Source organism: Seriola aureovittata, chromosome 15, assembly GCF_021018895.1.
Source record: "Seriola aureovittata isolate HTS-2021-v1 ecotype China chromosome 15, ASM2101889v1, whole genome shotgun sequence".
Taxonomy (NCBI): domain Eukaryota; kingdom Metazoa; phylum Chordata; class Actinopteri; order Carangiformes; family Carangidae; genus Seriola; species Seriola aureovittata.
In genome coordinates, this window is record NC_079378.1 from 14,885,441 (window position 1) to 14,904,363 (window position 18,923).

Below are 18,923 nucleotides of genomic sequence, written 5' to 3' on the forward strand. Positions count from 1 at the left end.
GGGTTTTCGGGAAGGGCTGATACCATCTGATCAGCTCTGCCTCTGCCACTGCTCACCAGGACTTTTCAGGTTTGTCATCCCATCGTCATGACTCTTTATCCCGTCATACTCTCCTTGCATGCCTACAGCACATCTGTGTGACTACGCACAGTAGTAGTGGGTCTAAGCAGCACCACCAGCCACACCGCCCACAGAGCGGAGGTTGCAGCATTGGCAGCGTTGCTGGGACAAACCTGTCCATAAATAACATCTCATTTTCATTTCAGTGTATTCACACTGCAGAGTAATTATGCAGCCTCTCCATTTAAAATCATTCAGCAAACGCCGGAGTGCATTCAGATGTTGATGTTATGTAGTTGATTAACAAATACAGCTAATATTATAACATATACACATTAATTTTTAAATGTGAGTGTGCTGGAGAGTTTAATGGACAAAATTACAGCGCTGCAGACTGTGAGGACTATTTCTCTATGCTAACATCAACACGCTTGCATGCTCACAATGGCAATGCTAACTTGCTCATGTTTAGCAGGTAACATTGGCCAGGTTCACCATCTTAGTTGCACCTGCTAGCATGCTAAGATACTGTATGTCAACAAGCACTAAACACAGTATTTTTTGCAGGTATTTGGTCATAAACCAAAGCACTGGACAAACTGAAATTTTAAACAGATTATGATGATGCAAGAAAAAAGTAACTAAAATAATATCAGTGACAAATTTTATGGCAACCCATCCAATAGTTGCTGAAATATTTAAGTCTGGGCTAAAGTGGTGGACCACAGACCAACCGACCAACTGACGTTGCCATCCCTGGAGGCGACGCAACTAAAGATCATAAATGTAAAGAATTCGTCAGTATTTTCTCTATTAGTGTACCATGGGACTGAACATTGAAACGCAGGATACTTGTTGTTAAGAATAGATTCTGAAGATTTTCAGATCTCCACTATAAATACATTTTGTGACCGCAGAAAGTGGCAAGTGAAAACCGTATTCACGATTGGGCCCCAATGGGAAACATTTGAAACATGAAAAAGGAATCTTTTTACGTTAGTACACAGTCTCCAACAACATTCAAATAAGTCATCAATCTCCTTTCATCAAGACAATATGACAATCTTTATTGCCTGTCAAGCTCTCACCCTTGCACATTATGAAGCTGATGCTTGTTTGCTTTGCTCCAACCGGCTGATGCTGTTACTAGCTTAGTCATTTTATTTCTACTCTATTTGCCTTGTGCATTTTGTGTATCCCATTTCTAAGTGATGTGTCTGTTATGTCCTTGGTGCTTTGTACTCCCAGCTGAATCCAGTGCAGCTGGATTTAATGGGGATCAAGAGCAGAGCCTAATAACAGTTTATAAGCATTTATGGACTAAACGGTCTTATGTCCTTTGATGCAAGTGTCTCAGAGTAGAAAACTCATTTGTTTGAGTCGGGTATTGATGCCAAGAAAATGTGTATACACTCATATGCCACCATGACGGCTACTGATTTTACTTCCCACCTCACTAAAACATCAAACTACTGCCTGTTTTAGTGATGTCTCCTCCTAATCCTTCCTCGCAAAGGGAAAGCATTTCTCTTACTTTTAATGCACATAGCACATCCCTTGCTTTTTATGAGATTGCTCACTTCATTAAAAATTTGTGAGACCGGGCTGAAATTGGGCATTAACCCATAATTCACTGCTTTCCCTATACTAATTTTAATGCTAAGTACATGATCTGAACTTGCTTGCTCGAGAAAATCAATGTGACAGGTACAGGCCAGACTTAAAAGGTTTCAAAAAAGGTGGAGGCAGTGTTTGAAACTGACTGTGTTTCAGGAACGAACATGAGCAAATGCATCTGTTTCTTCTGTATGTTAGGTGCTACCTTCTCGAAGGGATTCCCACAGGAATCTATAAATGCATATGCTCTGCACCGTGCAGCCTCTCAGCTAAATGTTTCTCCTTCAAACACCCTACAACAAGAAAATCAATATAAATGTGAGGGGTGATTTTCTATACGCAGAACATGCTCTGCATATAGGAAGGGTTAGTGCTATCTAGAGAGGGTAGGATAGTATTTCCAGCCTTCTGCCGAGACTGAGGTCAAGCTGTACTCACATCTTTCAGACAGCCCATGAAGTTGTTGCTAACAGGGGAGCCTGGCAGGTCAGCTGTGTTCAGGCTGCCCCCTATGTAGAAGAGATCATCAGAGCCCAGCATGGTGTAGTCCTCCTGAGTGTAGCCAGTGGTGGTGAGAATCCCATCCACCATTATTGTCACCTACAGGATCCATGTAGAGAGTGTGAGGAAAATAAATGACAAGACACAGAGAGATTTTAAGTCAAATAGAAAGAACTGGCCTAATTATTTCATGCTTCGTTTCTTGATTCTGGTTGAGCTTGCCTTAATGTTGGATCTAGAAGGCAATTACAAGAACAGCTTTGAAGGGTTCACTAATCTCTGCTGATCCCTGTTTCTGATATATTAGCAGGATTGCAGTGGAGTCAATATACCATAAATATTCTTTCCAATGATATTTTGCTCCAAAGCAATATGCTTTCCACAGTATACTCAATTAATTTGAGATTAAAGATATCAAGACGGCAATATTGGCAGCAACAAAACAAGATTATTCCTGTATCAGTCTCATCAGAACACAGAGACAATGGAAATGAATGACTGAATAGGGCTATGTGGGAAAAAAATGATATGCTTGTTGTCATGACAATAAGCCTACAGTTAACATGTATTACTGCAGAAATATAACAGCTCCCACTTTGGGATAATAATTAGTACAATTACATTTTTTTTTTTTTTTGTTTTGTTTTGCTTTGTTTTGTTTTTTTTTGGGGGGGGGCAGTTTTCAGCAAAATCTACTGTGAAAAGCTTATGGTTCTTTTGTAAATTGTTATGCCTGTGATTAATTGCATTTCAGGTGAAAGATGTAAAAATGACAGCTTCAACAAAGCAGGAGACATGTGTGTCCAAAGATTCACTTAATTGGTCAAAATCATTTTAGAAAAGTACGACTTGAGTGGAAAGATGTCATTCATAAAATTTTTTGTCAAAATCAGGCCGGCAATTTTGTAAAACACCAGAGACCAATTCATATGGAAAGGAGAGGGAATTGCTCATGCACCTTCACCATACACAGTGTACAAAGCATTTCATTTCGATTCATCGTTTTTAATTTAGAAATGATTTAATTTTGATTAAATGAGAATTTTAACCTAATGCAATATAATATGTTAATGGACAATAATCATTAGAGTTAAAAATTAGGTGATTTCCATTAAAAGAGGAAGATGGCAACGATGAAGGAGACTGTGAGCTACATATAATATATATTAGTATATAATAGTAGTTAAGTGGTGCACTAATTCAGGAAAGTTTGGTCATTATCATCCAGTCAGGTCTAAATAAGGACACAAACAACAAATTTAAAATGTTGGACTCATGATCAAGCAATCTGAGGGGTTAAAGTCTTCAAATTGTGTCTGAAGAATGGCTTAACTTTGTAAAATCTGTGGTGGCTATTCTGTGAAAATCACTGGTTTGTTAAAAGCAAGAGGATAAGAGACAAAAGAATGACCTGACAAGGTATCTTCGTGTGTCAGGTCTCTAAAATGAGGTCCTGTCTGACCATTCTCTGGGACTGGCAGATATTGATTTCTGTCTATCTGGCGGTGAAGACTTGAGTATCTTTGGCTTGGACATCGGACAATGGCATGGCTCGAATGTGGGTGGATGATACTGCACATCGCAGAAATTTCAGAAAATAAAAGTGTCTCGAAACTGATTGATGCTGCTTTCTCTTTCACTCCACAATGTCTAGAAAAGCATGACCAATGTCTAATAGTGAGTATTAAACCATATCCTGGCACTCCAGACAGTTAATTTCCTGGCATTTGAAAATCAGAAGTGAGGGATGAATGCGTTCGAAGGTAATTACTGAATTAGGCAAAAGTGTAATTAATTAGAAGCACACATTAGGATAATATTCAGGCTCTAGTCCTGGCTGGTACACTTTAAGACTGACCTTTCATCGCAATTTCTCCAGGATTTATACGCAGCCCGTTACACAGAGCTGATTAAAGGGTAACATATAGTGACTGTTGGTGGAGCTCAAGAATTACGGTGAGACTTGAGTACAGTGTTAATAGGGAACAACAGTATGTTGTGTATGCGTGTTTGTGTGTTGTGTGTACTGCACACGTCAAGAAATAGGTGGATGCATCATTAATAAGGGTCAGAAAAGGAGAGAGAATGAACATATCAGTTCACCCACGACAGTAAAAGAGAAAAAAAGATGGAAAGGGAGATAGTAATGGGAGGATTTCTAGCCTGAAAAGCACCACCGGATCTAATAAAATGTTTCCACCAGCAATCTCTTGGGACTTACAGTTCCCCCTATCTACATGTCAGTGAGGTAACTTATCTGAGGGGAAAGCAATTTACACAGGGATCAAATGCATGGCTGAAAGCATAAGTGAGGTTGTAAGCATTGGATTGCCGCTCTTCTGGAAGCCAAGGTAAGGAAATAGATGTGGAGGAAGATGCAAGTTTATATGCAGGTTAATGTGACAAGTGCAAAATATATTGGTAATGATGAGATAGTTAGATACAAAATGAGCTCTACTTCTGCAAAGAAATCAAACATTTAAATGCATTGCACATGGCAGAGCTCATTGTAGAGAGATGTGTTTAGTTTAGCTGTGGTTCAGGGAAATTTACTACAGTAAGTGATCAGAAGCCAATTTTTTAAATACAGTTTTAAGGTAAGAGCATTACATTGCACCTTAGCTCAAAGGAGCTCTGCTTGAGCTGATACAATTTGTGTGCCTCAACATATTCTATACACTTCCCAATATGTGCCAAGTGCATTGGCAGACTGAAGCACATTAAGCAATTCAAAAAAATGTCCACACTGAGTTAATGCTTCAAAAACATTTATTAAGCCCAGCGATGGCATTTTAACATTGGTGTCACCTGGAGTATCTGATGCATATGCGAAAAGAATATGTTAGAATATATTTGCTGCGCTTAAACAGAGAGCACTGAATCAGAATGGTTGCACGTTTTGCTGGAGCTGCCATTAGTGGCCAAAATGTTATTAAAAATCCACTGTATATGGAGTGTAGCTGCTAGAGTGCCAGATATTTCCCTCAGGGGTTGGTAGAAACCAAAAACAGAGCTAAAGGAGAGCGAATATTCACCAGGTGGCCACAAATGCGACTCCAAATGAATGATAATGTTACACTGTTACTGCTAGAGCTCCAGTACACACAAAAAAAAGAGCAACTTACGCATTCAGGGTTGTGTCACTTCTCAGTCATTTATTCTCGTTTTTGGTCTGATCAGAAAAATATCTAGGTCTTAAGCGTTCCTCACTTTACCTGTCCACACTTTGGTGTTGGGTAAATAACGCCATGTATCAAAACTCGTTTGCTGCTTGTCGACCACTGTTACTAGAAACAGGACTGATGAGCCTGCTGAACCATACAGTAAATTTGCAAGCTAAAATGCTCCGTAGACCTGCAGAAATGGGTAATTGTCCGTGGGTTTGTCACTGCAACCAAGGCATTAATTCAGTGTTAATATAAAAAAAAAAAAAAAAAGCATTGATCAGTGGAGCTTTAAGTTACGGTATGATGGGACTAATTGTAGAGTGACTGTAGAGTGCCAGCAGGGTAACATTTAATGTAACAGACACATTCTGGAAGTCAATTAGTTCAGGAATTCAGCTCTGCGCCCTGTCCAGTGGACAACGTTAATGATTATAAAACCTTAGGGCCGAGTTGTACTTGGCTAGAGTACAGTAGGTACAGCAGTGCAATGTCAGATATACATGCAATGGCTGTATTCATTATATAAGCTTCACTTTTTCTTGCACGACCTCTCTGACACGGCTGCCTACAACCACAAAAATGCGTTTTTGGCCTGTTGTTTCGGTTGAGTTAGTTAAAAATCTGAAAACCTGTCTAACAATCGCTGTTCTGTAAAGATAAGAAAATGAACAGGCTTCCGAGATCTCAACACTAATGCAGGATGCATGAAAATGATGGCTATTGCTGTGAGAGTTTATCATTTCTTTTAATATGGTAAAAAAAGACCTTCACAGCAATCTTGTGGGTGCAGAAAAAAAAGCAAGTTTCTGGTTATAAAAGGACTCAGAGATTCCCACCAAAGCAATCTATTTCATGAGAAAGAGGGCAATGACCTAATATGAGCTTGTAATATCTATCAGAATGTGGAAAATAGGAGGCAGGGAGTCCAGCAGAGCAGAAATATTAAACACTCAACCAACACAGTATTTGGTAGTGTTTACACTGATAGTGGACTATAGAACCTCATCCCTGTTTGCATGGACCCGGTATTATCTGGGTCTGAGCCAAATGTTAAAGATAATTACGTATTCATCAAGTGTACAGTACACTATAAGGTGACTATACTGCATACTGCGATTGATTTCTCTTTGACAATCATGATTGTAGATCATTTCTGCCAGCTGCTGACATAATGGCAGGCATAAAGACAGGATCAATAAAATCTACATACTGTATTTTTTTTCCAAAAAGTGTGAGTTTCTTATTCCTGTGAGCAGCAAGCATGGACGTCACAGAAAGTGACGCATACATACCTGGCGGAGGTTGCGAGTCACTCGAACATCATGCCAGACGTTGTCATTAAACTTCCCGCTGGCAGGTTCCACCAGGGCCTCGAAAGCACCGGAGCCCAGGTTGATGACCAGCCACAGGGCTCCATTCCTCAGGGACAGGTTGACATAGTCCGCTGACTTCCCTGTGTGAAGCAGCAGGCCGTTCCTCTGCAGGGTACGGAAGGACAGCGTGATCTCATCCAAACTGCTCTGAATGGGTGTCTGGGACAGGTTGTAGCTGAAGAACTCATTGCCTTTGAAGGTGGCCACTGACTCCTCCTGCCCTGAGAGGGGAGGAGAAACATCTTAGATAATTCTTGCAGTCATCAGGCTTAAGATTGAGTGATCTGCTGCACAGTATATTCACTACTAGAGCTGGGCTTTAGTGACGTAAACGAGGCTAAAATGAGCAGAAAATTACCTGTATTGTTGATAGTGAAATATTTGTCAAATAATAATAACTTCAACAGACCATGTATGTATTTGTGGAGCTATTCACATATGCTACAAGATCATACATTGTGATGGACAAAAATACAACCAATGGGAGGCAAAATTCTGTATGTAGGCAAAAGCATGCTGAAGCATAAGACTGGTGATATTCTATATTTTTCTTTTTGTCAACAAAGTCAATGAAAAGGACCAAAACCAACTAATAACTGATCCTACTAAAGTAACAAGTATTTTCTGTGTAGTCAAAGCGTAATGTATCTTATTCCTTTGTCCCATAGACCTCCATAAAACCCAGTATTACACTGGGTTACATGTTCCTTCATCGCAATGAACATGGGGATTGTAGTTTACTTTGAGTTGATCCAACATACGCTGTCCTGGTGCTGTAAATACTAACTAGTACACCAAATCTGCAGCTGAAAATAGTTGCCAACAAATGCTATATTTATTCCTACTTGAGTCAAGTTTGCTAAAAGCAGCAGTGCCCAGCTGTTTGAAGAGATCATTTGGCCTTTTCCAAAATTGGAAATTTCAAGATTTCCTGGACTGATGGACTTAGAGTTGAGTGCCAAAAACGTGGAAAATGTCCTGAGATTAACTAACACTGTTCCGGCTTTGATGTTTTCATAAGATTTGTTAACAATAATTTTAAAAAAAAGTATACAATAATGCCAGCCTTATACTTTTTTCAAGACTTGCATTTTAAAAATAACAATATAAATATGTCAGGCTTCACTAAACATCTTATTTACCCCCACAATTCAAATCAATTTCAACTAAAGTATGGTAAATGTCCAGTAAAATCTGATGGCTCAAACAATTTCCCCACTTGTTCCAATAAAAGCAGTTTCCAGGTTTAGCCGGAGCAGAGGGAAGATGTCGTTTTTTTCCTTCTTCTTCATCGTTTCTTAGCATGAGCCCGATGGCAACATATGTTTTCACAGGCTGCACTAAGAACCCTATCAATCAAACATCTTTTCACATAATACAAAATCATTGTGTTTCTAATCACTGCACCCTACACAAGGTAAAGCTTTTTGACTTGTTTTAGACAGTTGTTGGAAATGTAAGATGAATTTCAAAGATAGATAGATAGATAGAAAGATAGATGAAAACACGTGGACAATACAAATACATTTGGTAAATATAAACTATTTAGGAGAAAGTTATACATCTTAAGACTGTGAGGTCATGCAACAACTCGAGTGGATAAAACCAGCAACCTGCTGAAAACTGAAACTGACACCGCAGTGACAAGTGGTCACACAACTATGCCTTAAATGCTTTATTGTGATTGTGCCAACTGGTCCTGTGGGAGTTGTATCTGTCCTATTGTATACTGAATGATAAAATAACAACTGTTCTTTATTCAGGTTCATAATTCACTAAGGCCTTGCACACACATAGAGTACATTAACACATTCTGACACCCACTCTTAATCCTCACAATATTGAAATCCACACTAAAATTCACACTTCCAGCACCGTAACTTTTGACATTTAACTATCATTTTACATTGAACTACATGAATAATGTTAACTATTGTATAACGCAGTTCTTGAACTCATGAGTGGGCTGTTTCAAGTCAGTATAGACACCCCTTCCTCTGCTTGTTTATATGATGCAGCCTCCGAGCTACTGAGCAAGTTGTTAGAGGGATAAGCTGTCTCCTAAGCCCAATGTTTGTTTGTACAGTAAATGTCGGCTTCTGAACTCAGGGGCCAATTTAAGCCAGCAGGATCAGTGGTCCCATTAGTCTCTATTGTTTGAGCATGTGTAGTTACACAACTTTTAGGCAGACAGTCACTTGCGAAGCTATTGTTCTTGAGCCTAAATGTGAAGATCAACATTTGACGGATGATGTAGGAGAAACATAAACCTAAGCACAGTGCAGTGACAATACAGTGAAGGTAACATACAGTGGAAAAAATGCTTATGGGACACCAGAAGGCCTTATTATCATAACTCCAAAGGCACACTTATCATTTAACCTAATATCTTAAAACTTTACTCCATATAATAAGAGGATTTTCATCATAACCTGCGTACATCCTGTGGAATCATTCCCAGCTTCTTATAGTGAAGACGTCACTAACAGCTGACCCTGAAGTCCTCTTGAAGGCCTCTGAGGGATCACTGGAAGGTTTGAGAGGCTAGGAAGGCGGCAAGCCACATTTCTAATTCCCTGCGTACCTAGTGAGGTCGACCATTGACTACAGCAACAATGTTTACCAGCTTGTGAAAAAGTGGAATACTGACTGTGTTTGCTCTGACACCCGACAGACTTTGGCACCAATTCCAAGGAAATGCAGTCAGAGACACTGGCTGCATTCAGTACAGCTAAAAGATGCTGCTGGAGCAGTTTAGCACTTTATGCATGCTGCAGCAGACTGTGGGGGCAGAGCCATCAACCTTCTACCTTGGCTGCAGCTACAGTGTAAGATCATTGCACTGAACCATCATGCAAATGGATGCCTGTATGTGCAGAGAAAGAAGGCTCAGCAGAATATGGCAGCACCAACAACTTGTCTCTGCCTTACATCATCCAGTCTTTAATCTCCTTGCACCCCATGGTCCCCTCTAAATTAACTATACAAATACTTGTGAGTCCTTATAGCAGGGTGCTGCTCATGGCCAATTCAATGACGTGTACATCTACAAAACATGGGGGGAGCTTAAGCTGCTTGGGTGTCACTTGAACACTGGACAAGTTAACTTTCAGATGGTTAAGAGCAGCTGCTGCTGCTGCTGCTATGGTCATGTTCAAAAAGGATTATCTGTAAAGGTACTGCCCAGAGCCATACATTAGCTGCTGTCACAGTGTGAGACACATCAAACACTGTGTCTTGACATGAGGTGGTAAGGCTCTATCTGCTCTCTACTTCCTAGTAGCCCACCTGTTTTAGTCTGTGTTAAGAGTGCCGTGCAGTAAACACACCACAAGAAAAATGCCAGCATGTGGATTGCTCATTAATATTAAGCTTTACAGCTGATTAATTTCAAAGTGGTCCAAAAAGCCCGGGGCACAGATGGCTGTTGCTGACTTTGTCTCCTGCTCAGGGGCGGGGAGTCAGTTGTCGGCCAGTTGCACCCAAACCTAAGTCAGGCAGTGTGTGCATGTGGATGGTGTGGCAGGAATTTTTCCCTTCTGCTCTGGAGGCAGGGATCATAAGCACTCTGGGTGGTCAATAAGCGACACCTGTGTCTGAATAATCTCCCCATTTACAGTGTATCTGTATGTGTCAGTGCACACAAGCAAAGGATTCTGAGACTGAAGCACAAGCAGCCACTTCTGACTTCCCTGAAGTCTGCAAGGAGCTTTTAATTCATTTATAGACTGGAGGACTCGTCCCAGAGAGGGACAACTATGTTACATATTTGATTTGAAATGATAATGATTTGTGGCCAAACAAATACAGATCAAACCAGAACACTCTCTCGAGTATCTCCTCGGGCTAAAAGAACATTGTCAAAGTTCATGACAAACATTTGTTATAACATTAAATGGTTGGATACAAGTTTGATGTCTCATGTATATGACATGAAGTCAGATGTACTTTGTCACTAAAACTATGCTATGAGTATTGCTTGGAGGGTTATTTCTTTAAATCTTCCATTCCACAATCAATTACTAACCTCTTATTATTATTGATGCATGAAATGGAGCAATTACATTTAGGCCTCATTTCACAACAAATCACATTGTGGTTGGCCTTTAGGACACACTTGCTGTATGACTTACTAAATATTTTATATAGCAGTTATTCTAATACAGTAATGTTAATCATTGCGCAGTTGAGGCAGTAGAAGGATACTGTGTATTCAACTGCATTGCTCTGTCAGCATCCCCATCAATTAAAATAGGAGCTTAAATCGAACATTATCTTTTGGCCTTGGAGAGACTGATTACTTTTTCTGAACACGAACAAATTTGTCCCAAAGCGGGTAACCAAAGAATCGAGACCTTAATCTATAATGTCACAGTCATGTACAGCCTCAAGCTACACCATTTATAGTGGGTGAGAAAACTGGTGTAATCATTGGCTACTGTGAAGTATTTGCCTTTTCATCTACTGTAAATGACCCCAATATTAGTATTAATCAGTTCTACACCAGAAAATATACATGAGAACACCCAGGGTACTGCCACACACGGATTTTTTCATCTTCACAGATTTTTGTTCCATGAGAGTGCAAATAACATCATTAAGCAGTTTACATCCGCAGAGGATGTATAATGACATCTAGCTGAAAATAAAAACAGAATCTGCCTATGAATGAATTTAGATTCTGTGGACCTGTAAAGGAAACGAAAAAGAAAAAAAAAAAAAAGTCACTAACACAGGAGCTGTAACAACAATCACACGGATATGTAATTTCTAGAAAACCTTGTTAGATGTTTGTATTGTCAAAATTTATTCAAGAACATTTTTTATCTCAAGATAATGGTTTAAGTACCATCTCGATGATGAAGAAAAAAAGGAGGACTTATGCAGTGTAATGTACCGTCAGCGGGTCATCAAAACCAATTCTATGTGTTTGGAGACAATAACGATTGCCATGGAGACAGGACGGTGACTTTTATCTCAGTCCCCCAACATGTGGCAGAAAACACAAAACATAAATATAGTCGCTTTCATGTGGATCAGTGCCACACATATTATGCAGTCAAAATGTCCCTTTTTTTCCTGTAATATCCAAACGTTTTACCCACATTGCACTGGATGAATGTTTTTTAACTGCAGTACTTTAGCTTAACTGTAATTAATATAAGTTAAAATGAGACATGTTAGCTTTGTGTGCATTACTTGTTTTTTTCCTGAAGGACAGAACATCACAGCCGTGTCTATTCTGTTTACTGGCAAAACACTGTTATGTACAAATATCTCTTCCACCGGTAGTGTGAAATCACTCTTCTTGAATCTGTGCTCATATGGATATTGAACACATTAGCACCACTGCAATGGAGAAATCATTGGAAAGGAATGTCATTTACAACCCACTTATCAGCGATCATAAACAACCCAATGAGCACACATTTGAGAAATCAGCACTATCTAGTAACTATATAAAAAATTATGTCCAACAGCCTCAATAATACAAAACAAAATCTCCTGATGATATGTATGTGTATACTTCTGATTACTGTAACAGGAAAAGTCAATAAAGTGTTTTTTGAGCGGACGTGAGAGACATCTTTGTTCTTTATTGCTGACACCTGTTTATTGCCTTTGAACACACCATGAAACCACACCGAAGAGATGCTATGTGCATAGATGCATTACCTTGGCGAAAAACTGCAGAGGTCAAAGGTGATGTTCCAGTAGCTCAGTCAGTGGTCAGGACAAGGGTTTGACGGACAAAAATTGAGTGAGTAGTGAGCATAACATGACAGGAAGCAAAAACGAATAGGCAAGTATATGAGAAAAGAGGAGAGGAAATATTAGTGCAGCACAGTTAACTAAAATGATTTCAGGGGAAGGGAAATGTTGTGATCAGGTGGCTGGGAAGGAAAAGCAAACCAATAGACCCCATACCTTGGCGGTTTAACATCAGGTGCGCCAGACCTTGAGGGAAAGAACAGAAAAAAGGATACGAAAACAGGAAGTTCATAAAGAGGTTCGGGAGAACAAAAGCATTGTCACAATGTTGGACTGCAGTTTGTGACAGACATCCTGGGGTAGGTACGGATGTCAAAGTTGAAACTAAAATATAAAGGGGAAATCAAACCAAAAACAGACAAACATCTCAAGGGAGGAGAGGGAAGGCAAGGAAAGAAAAAAACATCTTGATTGGTGCAACCCTTATAGGTAGTTGCTCACACAGATGCTTTTTTCTAAATGGAACACATACTGTATGTTTACTTGATGCAGACAGTGTTTGAGATGTATCAGATATACGTAAAACCTGCTTTACCTCTAATGCTTAAAAAAAAGTTACACATGGTAACGGTAGTCCTACGATATCTGATCGTTAACGGTGCTCTATAAGCTGAGTTCCTCATCTCCACTTCTCGACTCACTGATATTTTTGCATGTACGTGCTCAGCCAATCCTTATGAGCCGATTTAAGCTTAAGTGCAGAAATGACACCATTCCTTATCCACTAAATCTTCAGCGACTATCACACTTTTTCAGAGAGGATTTACCACCTAATAGAGCTCAATAGGTTTAGGGGTGGAATGTAAGGGCAACGCCCCTGCTATACAATGACATAAAAACCATCAGGTCAGCCAGCAATGACCTTCCACACCTGACCCTTTAATGTTGGAAAAAAGCAGAAGGGAGCTGAGACATAATGCTGCACCGTGTTAAAGCCTCACTGACTATAAATCATTATACAGCGAGTCAGCCAAGAAAAAAACGCCACATCCCACCTCTATGTTCTGTCAAGTAGAACACAGAGGAGGCTGCTGTGCTGGACACAGGGGTTGCTGACTGCATTGGTCAACATAAACAGCACTTAATGGTGTAACCCTTTTAAACAGTAAGACAAACAGTAATACACCAAATTAACATGGCACATTATAGAGCTATAGTAAAACTACCATAAATCTATGGAGGTAAATTGAGAATACACTCATACCTCTCAATCACATGATATTGCTGAGCAGACAGGAGACAGACAGTGTATACAAGTCAAGCTGGTCTGCCTGCACACACTGTGGCAATCAAAGCCAAATTTGATTTAGTTGTGTGTTCGCCACCAGCCTAAGCCTGTCACACCTATGTTCTGTGCGAAGCACAGCCACAGATAAACACAGACAAACCTCACCTGCTCCTCTTGCCAAGAAGGAGATGGGAATTACACAATACAACACCTCTGCTGAGCACATGAGTCCCACTGTGCCAGCCAACACAAACAGCTCTCATTAGTGTATCAGCACTCTAAAATTCTCATAGAGCGAGTCCCTCTCCCACAGTTCAAGTCCCTGTTCAGTCATTAGGTAAAACCTTGAAGGGGCATATCGCTGTTGCAAAAATCTCCTCCAGATGTTCCTTTGAACAAGGCTGGCCAGGATGCAACTCTTGGTGTGGGATGGACATGATTACCCCTGGGACAATCCTAGACTGCCAACATGTAGGATTTTTGTTATAGTGTACCATTACAAAGCCATTGACTGAGCCTCTGCTTAGACAGGATTCACCCACAACCCTGTTGACACGGCGAACAAAGAACTGTTGTGTGTACCCCCACTGTGTCTATGCATTCCACACAACAAGCCAACTTATCTATATACAAGGCATAAATTATGCCACCTCCTCTTCCCCTCATCAACGCTCAGGTGATCTCAATCCTCCCTAGATTTACTAGGATCTGACTGCACTTGAGCTCAAGCATCATCTTCTTCCGAGATAGCAAGAGGGATGTCAGGTAACATCTCTTTCCATTTGTGTCTCTTCAGGAGGTTGGATGGGTGGGTTGCCCATTATCCAACGAATAACCAGACCCAGACCCAGACACAGAGCCAGAAGCCTTTGCTTTGTCAAGTGGAGAGTGCCCCATGTCCAACGCTTCACTCTGCTGATTTCTGTGTAGACGGAGAAAGAAGTTTTGACCCAAAGAATTGACAGCTGTGATGACTCCAGACACTTCTGATTTTCTTCAAGCACTGGGGCGAAGAGAACTGACCTGCATCCCTGACTAATGCTTCTCTGACTAATGGACACCGATGCTGGTGACCAAAACAGGTCAGGGCAGGCAGCACTTAGCAACTTTCTCAGCCAACAAAGTAATCTTTGACTTTGACTGTGCAGTCGAGGAAAAGTGGATGAGGAGTGGTGTCGTTGCTGCCCTTGAATTGGAGCAGTCATCCATTGAATGTGCTCATCCTACTTGGTGTAGCCTTATACTGTGGCTCAATCTATGGAAACGCAGGGGTACCTGTAGAATCCTATTAGAGAGGCAAGCCTGCATGAAAATAAATCACCTCTCCTGCCAGTAATCTACAAGTTTTCTATTTTTAAATAAGAGGCAACCACAACAGTATAAGACGAGTTTCAGGGCAAACAAAAAGTTATAACCAGGTGATAGAAGATCATTTTATGGAAATGTTTGCATGTTGCTTTTAGGATGCTTTTTGACTTGGCCTCATTATATAACAAGATTTCAGTATTTCTAGAAATAAATTAAAACACTCATTGTCCTACTCAATTACAATCTGTGAATTGGCTGATTTACTTTGTGGATGTGATGTTATTGATCATTTCATCATGCAACCCCATAGGGGATTGTGAACAGCAATCATCTATTAGTAATGTGTTTGCCTTCTCATCTACATCTGCTGACCTTGAGCAAATCTATAATAAATCCTAAATAAATAAATAAACACCAAACACTGCTGAGAACAACGCTTTGCGTTTTCAAACCGTCAGGCAGGTTGCACCTCTGGCCACATCTCGGTTAATGATGTTAGAGCTGGTTTGAAAACTGAATGATGGAGGTTTGAACCCATAGAGCGTTTTCTGTCCATTGTGATTCAGTGTGGGTTTACCCAGTAAAAGTTAGTGAGGGGAACGTATGACAGATACAATGAGTGCGATGATAATATTCTATAGTGCTGCCATGCTGTTATAAAGTAATTTAATTTTGCCGTAGCTGAAATACGTTTTGATTGTTAACTGTTTCGGAAAGGAAACCCATTAAGTATCAAAGTTTCCTCACGGTATGTTATTCACCTTTCAACCTCCTAGACTCCCTCTTGTTTTGTTTGACAGATTTTTTATCTTTTTTTTTTTTTTTTTTTAAATTTGTAACCTTCTACAATCATCTAAACTACATAGAAGGGTATGACATGTTTCTCGAATAAAATGGTGTAAAGAATTCATGTCAGTGTGGCTAAAAAGCAGAATAAATCTGCTATCTTAGTGGGTTTAATTAATAAATATAGGGAAAATACAAATGCAGATGTTGAAGGACCTCTCAGTCATTATTATGACATTAATTAGCGAGCATCTAAGAAGAAAGAGCCATTGCATGAGGATTAAGATTTGCCATATTTGCTTTTCCATGAAAAGTACTGTATTATGGAGCCTGTTGTAATGAGGGATTAGACCAAGGTCACTGCTGCTGAAAGATGCGAGCCCACCAGGACCAGCTTTCTTTCTGTCTTTCTTTCTTTCGAAGATTTCTATGCTTGCTTAGTCGTCCCTGTAGTTCTTAGTCTTACTGTGTCTTTACTGTGTGCTTACACATGAAATGATGAAAATGTGTTTGCACTTGGCATGTCTGTGTTGGGTAAGGTTTTCCTATACGTTTGAGAGATTTTTATGTTCTGTATCTGCCATGTGAGGTGGCTGTCCTTATCTCTCGTTCACAGACCTGTTTTTTTTTTTTTTTTTCTTTTTACGCACAAAACATCAGAGGAGGCTGCACTCTCGTGGCATTAGAGCATGCCCCACCAAGGCCTTTGTCCGCACAGATCGACGGGAGCCCACGTGCTGCATACTGTAGATGAACAACTTAGAAGACTCACCTGCTGTGCCAAAGGTTTTCTCTGCGTTAAAGCAGTTCCTCAGACAAATACAGATAATTCCTGCACCACTTAAAACCCACAGCCAAGCCCAAATATAGCATATGGGTTACCATCTTAGCCATCTCTGAAGGGGGGAGGTGATTTAGCTAATGCATACATTCGTCTATTTCCGTCAAATGCAAGGACAACAAAGACTTGCTGCCGAATAGCACATGGAATGGTTTGAAGGATGGCAAAAAAGGCATCTGGTGAGTGTGATTCTGCTGTTGTCATTGTTGTTTTCATGCATTCTGCATTGGGAATTGTCTCCATGTCAAGCTTTAATCCAATAAACATTCTGATGTGCTCTCTTTGCAGCATGTCATTTAATAATGCCTGCCTTTCTGCTGTGAGCAGAGCCACACCATCTTTGCGCATAATTAAGAATGATTAATGCTTGTTTTTGGAAATAGTGCAAGGATGAGACCTATTAACTGTTACTGAAGCATACAACCATATACCACAGTCACTAAGTCTTAGTTATGTGGTGTTTCAAATGTAGCATCTGTAGAATGTGTCCCAAAACACGCATCATCTAACAACACATTACATCTAATATTTTGTACACCAATATGTATGTGTTGTCATTAAATCCACTCTACACTTATGTACCTGTATTCCACTCAACAATGTTAAAAGACTATACATGAAGACAAAAACATTTTGCAATCTTCAGTCTATTTTGCTGTTTCACAGCAAATAAGTGTCCAAAGCAGGATTTTGGTGAGAGCAGGTGTGCATAGGTCTGTGCATTTTGAGTCAGTAACCGTGATTTATAATGTGCAGTGGTTCAGTGCACCTTGTGCTGGTCTCCTGAGCCTGTTGGCTGCCCTTTCACCACAACCAGCAGTCCTTACTGAGGAGATGGATGTCTCGCTCTGATGCCAGCTAAACAAATCTCCCTCCTCACTTTCAATCTTCATTTCACGTTTAGTGTGTGCACCTCATTGGAAAACCAGTCCTGTTTAATTGTGGTCAGTTAAAGTGTTGCCAATAACGAGAGAAATGTCTCTTTTGCTGCCAAAGGAGATTTGTTCCCCTCAAGAAAATAATTTCATATGCAAATATTATTACAATTTTATGAATGTCAAGGCCTCAGTATTCAGTTATTATACCAGAGGATTTATACCATCATGTTTGAGTTTAATCCACATACTGACCTTGAAGCATAAGACTTAGTAAATTTTAACAGTAAACAGTAGTTGACATGAGGAAAATATGCACTGAAGAGAGAAGAAAAAAACAGAAGTTATAAATAATAAAACAAAGTATCTCTGTACAGTCATTTTCTCTGTACACGAATGCTCCCCATACTCAGACACCCACATACTCTGCAGACCTCCCCAGTCACCTTGAGCACACTGATTATATATACACAATGAGCATTCAGCACATTACGCGCTTTTTCCTTAGTGACCTTGTGACCATTGATAGTATATCTCCTTTTAGCTTAATTTGTTGGATGTCAGAACTGCAGTCCAAACTGACAATAACAACCTGATAATAACCAAACACGCTCTCACACACGGAGGCTGTGGTAATAGCCTTCGCAAGTAAGAGCACCAGGGAAAACAAATTATGCTCATCATTGCGCTCATTATATAATGCATTGTCTTACCTTCTACTTCTTTCTGGACAGCTGCAGGAGAATAAAGAAAACCAAAGATATTTAATGTTCACAGAAGGATTAGTATCAATCCACCACAAACCCACATCAAAACTAACATAGATGATGTTTTGTTTAAGCTTTCTGCTGCTTTCAATGACACTGTTATCTGACTGACACGTGTTATCTACAGTCTGGTCATGAGTATAGTTTCAGAATTAATATAACTGACAAAAATATTGGCTTTGGATCCCATAAATAGTCTATCTGTGATGTATAATCACAGACAGAGTCACAGTGCAGTGTGAATGTGACGTCTTTCAACAGTTTGTTAGTGAATAGCCTTTTACTAGTCAGACATTTGGCAAAACAATCAGGTATTGTGATGTTTAAAATCTACATTCAATATTCACTCCAGTATGTACTTGTAAAAAAAAATAAATAAAAATGCAGGTTGTCATTAATGTATCATTGGCTAACATAGTGGTATACAGATCAATAAGCTGTTAAAATGAATGCAATAAAAAGAACTTATGGCTTGCAGCTTGTGAGTCCACTGTTTAAATGAAGGAACCCCTGTCAGGATTCTGCTTCATCTTTCCAGCCAGGAAGGTCCCCACCCATGACCCCTGACCTCAAGGAAGAGGGCTGCGGAGCTTCATAGCCGAACATGACTGACTAACATTTACTGTAT

General features: G+C 39.9%; 1 protein-coding gene across 3 annotated transcripts in view; it reads right to left on the minus strand.

Moving 5' to 3' along the window:
• nrxn2a (neurexin 2a) overlaps window positions 1–18,923 on the minus strand; it is a 110,867-nt gene that overhangs the window by 68,732 nt on the left and 23,212 nt on the right. For 2 of the 3 annotated variants that reach the window (XM_056397255.1, XM_056397257.1), the window contains exons 3-7: window positions 18,242–18,262; window positions 12,647–12,676; window positions 12,395–12,406; window positions 6,638–6,939; window positions 2,116–2,277 (exon numbers count right to left, since the gene is read on the minus strand). In XM_056397255.1, the coding sequence (XP_056253230.1) occupies window positions 2,116–2,277; window positions 6,638–6,939; window positions 12,395–12,406; window positions 12,647–12,676; window positions 18,242–18,262 (527 nt within the window). The remainder of the gene's footprint in view (window positions 1–2,115; window positions 2,278–6,637; window positions 6,940–12,394; window positions 12,407–12,646; window positions 12,677–18,241; window positions 18,263–18,923) is intronic. The other variant, XM_056397256.1, reaches the window with a different exon arrangement.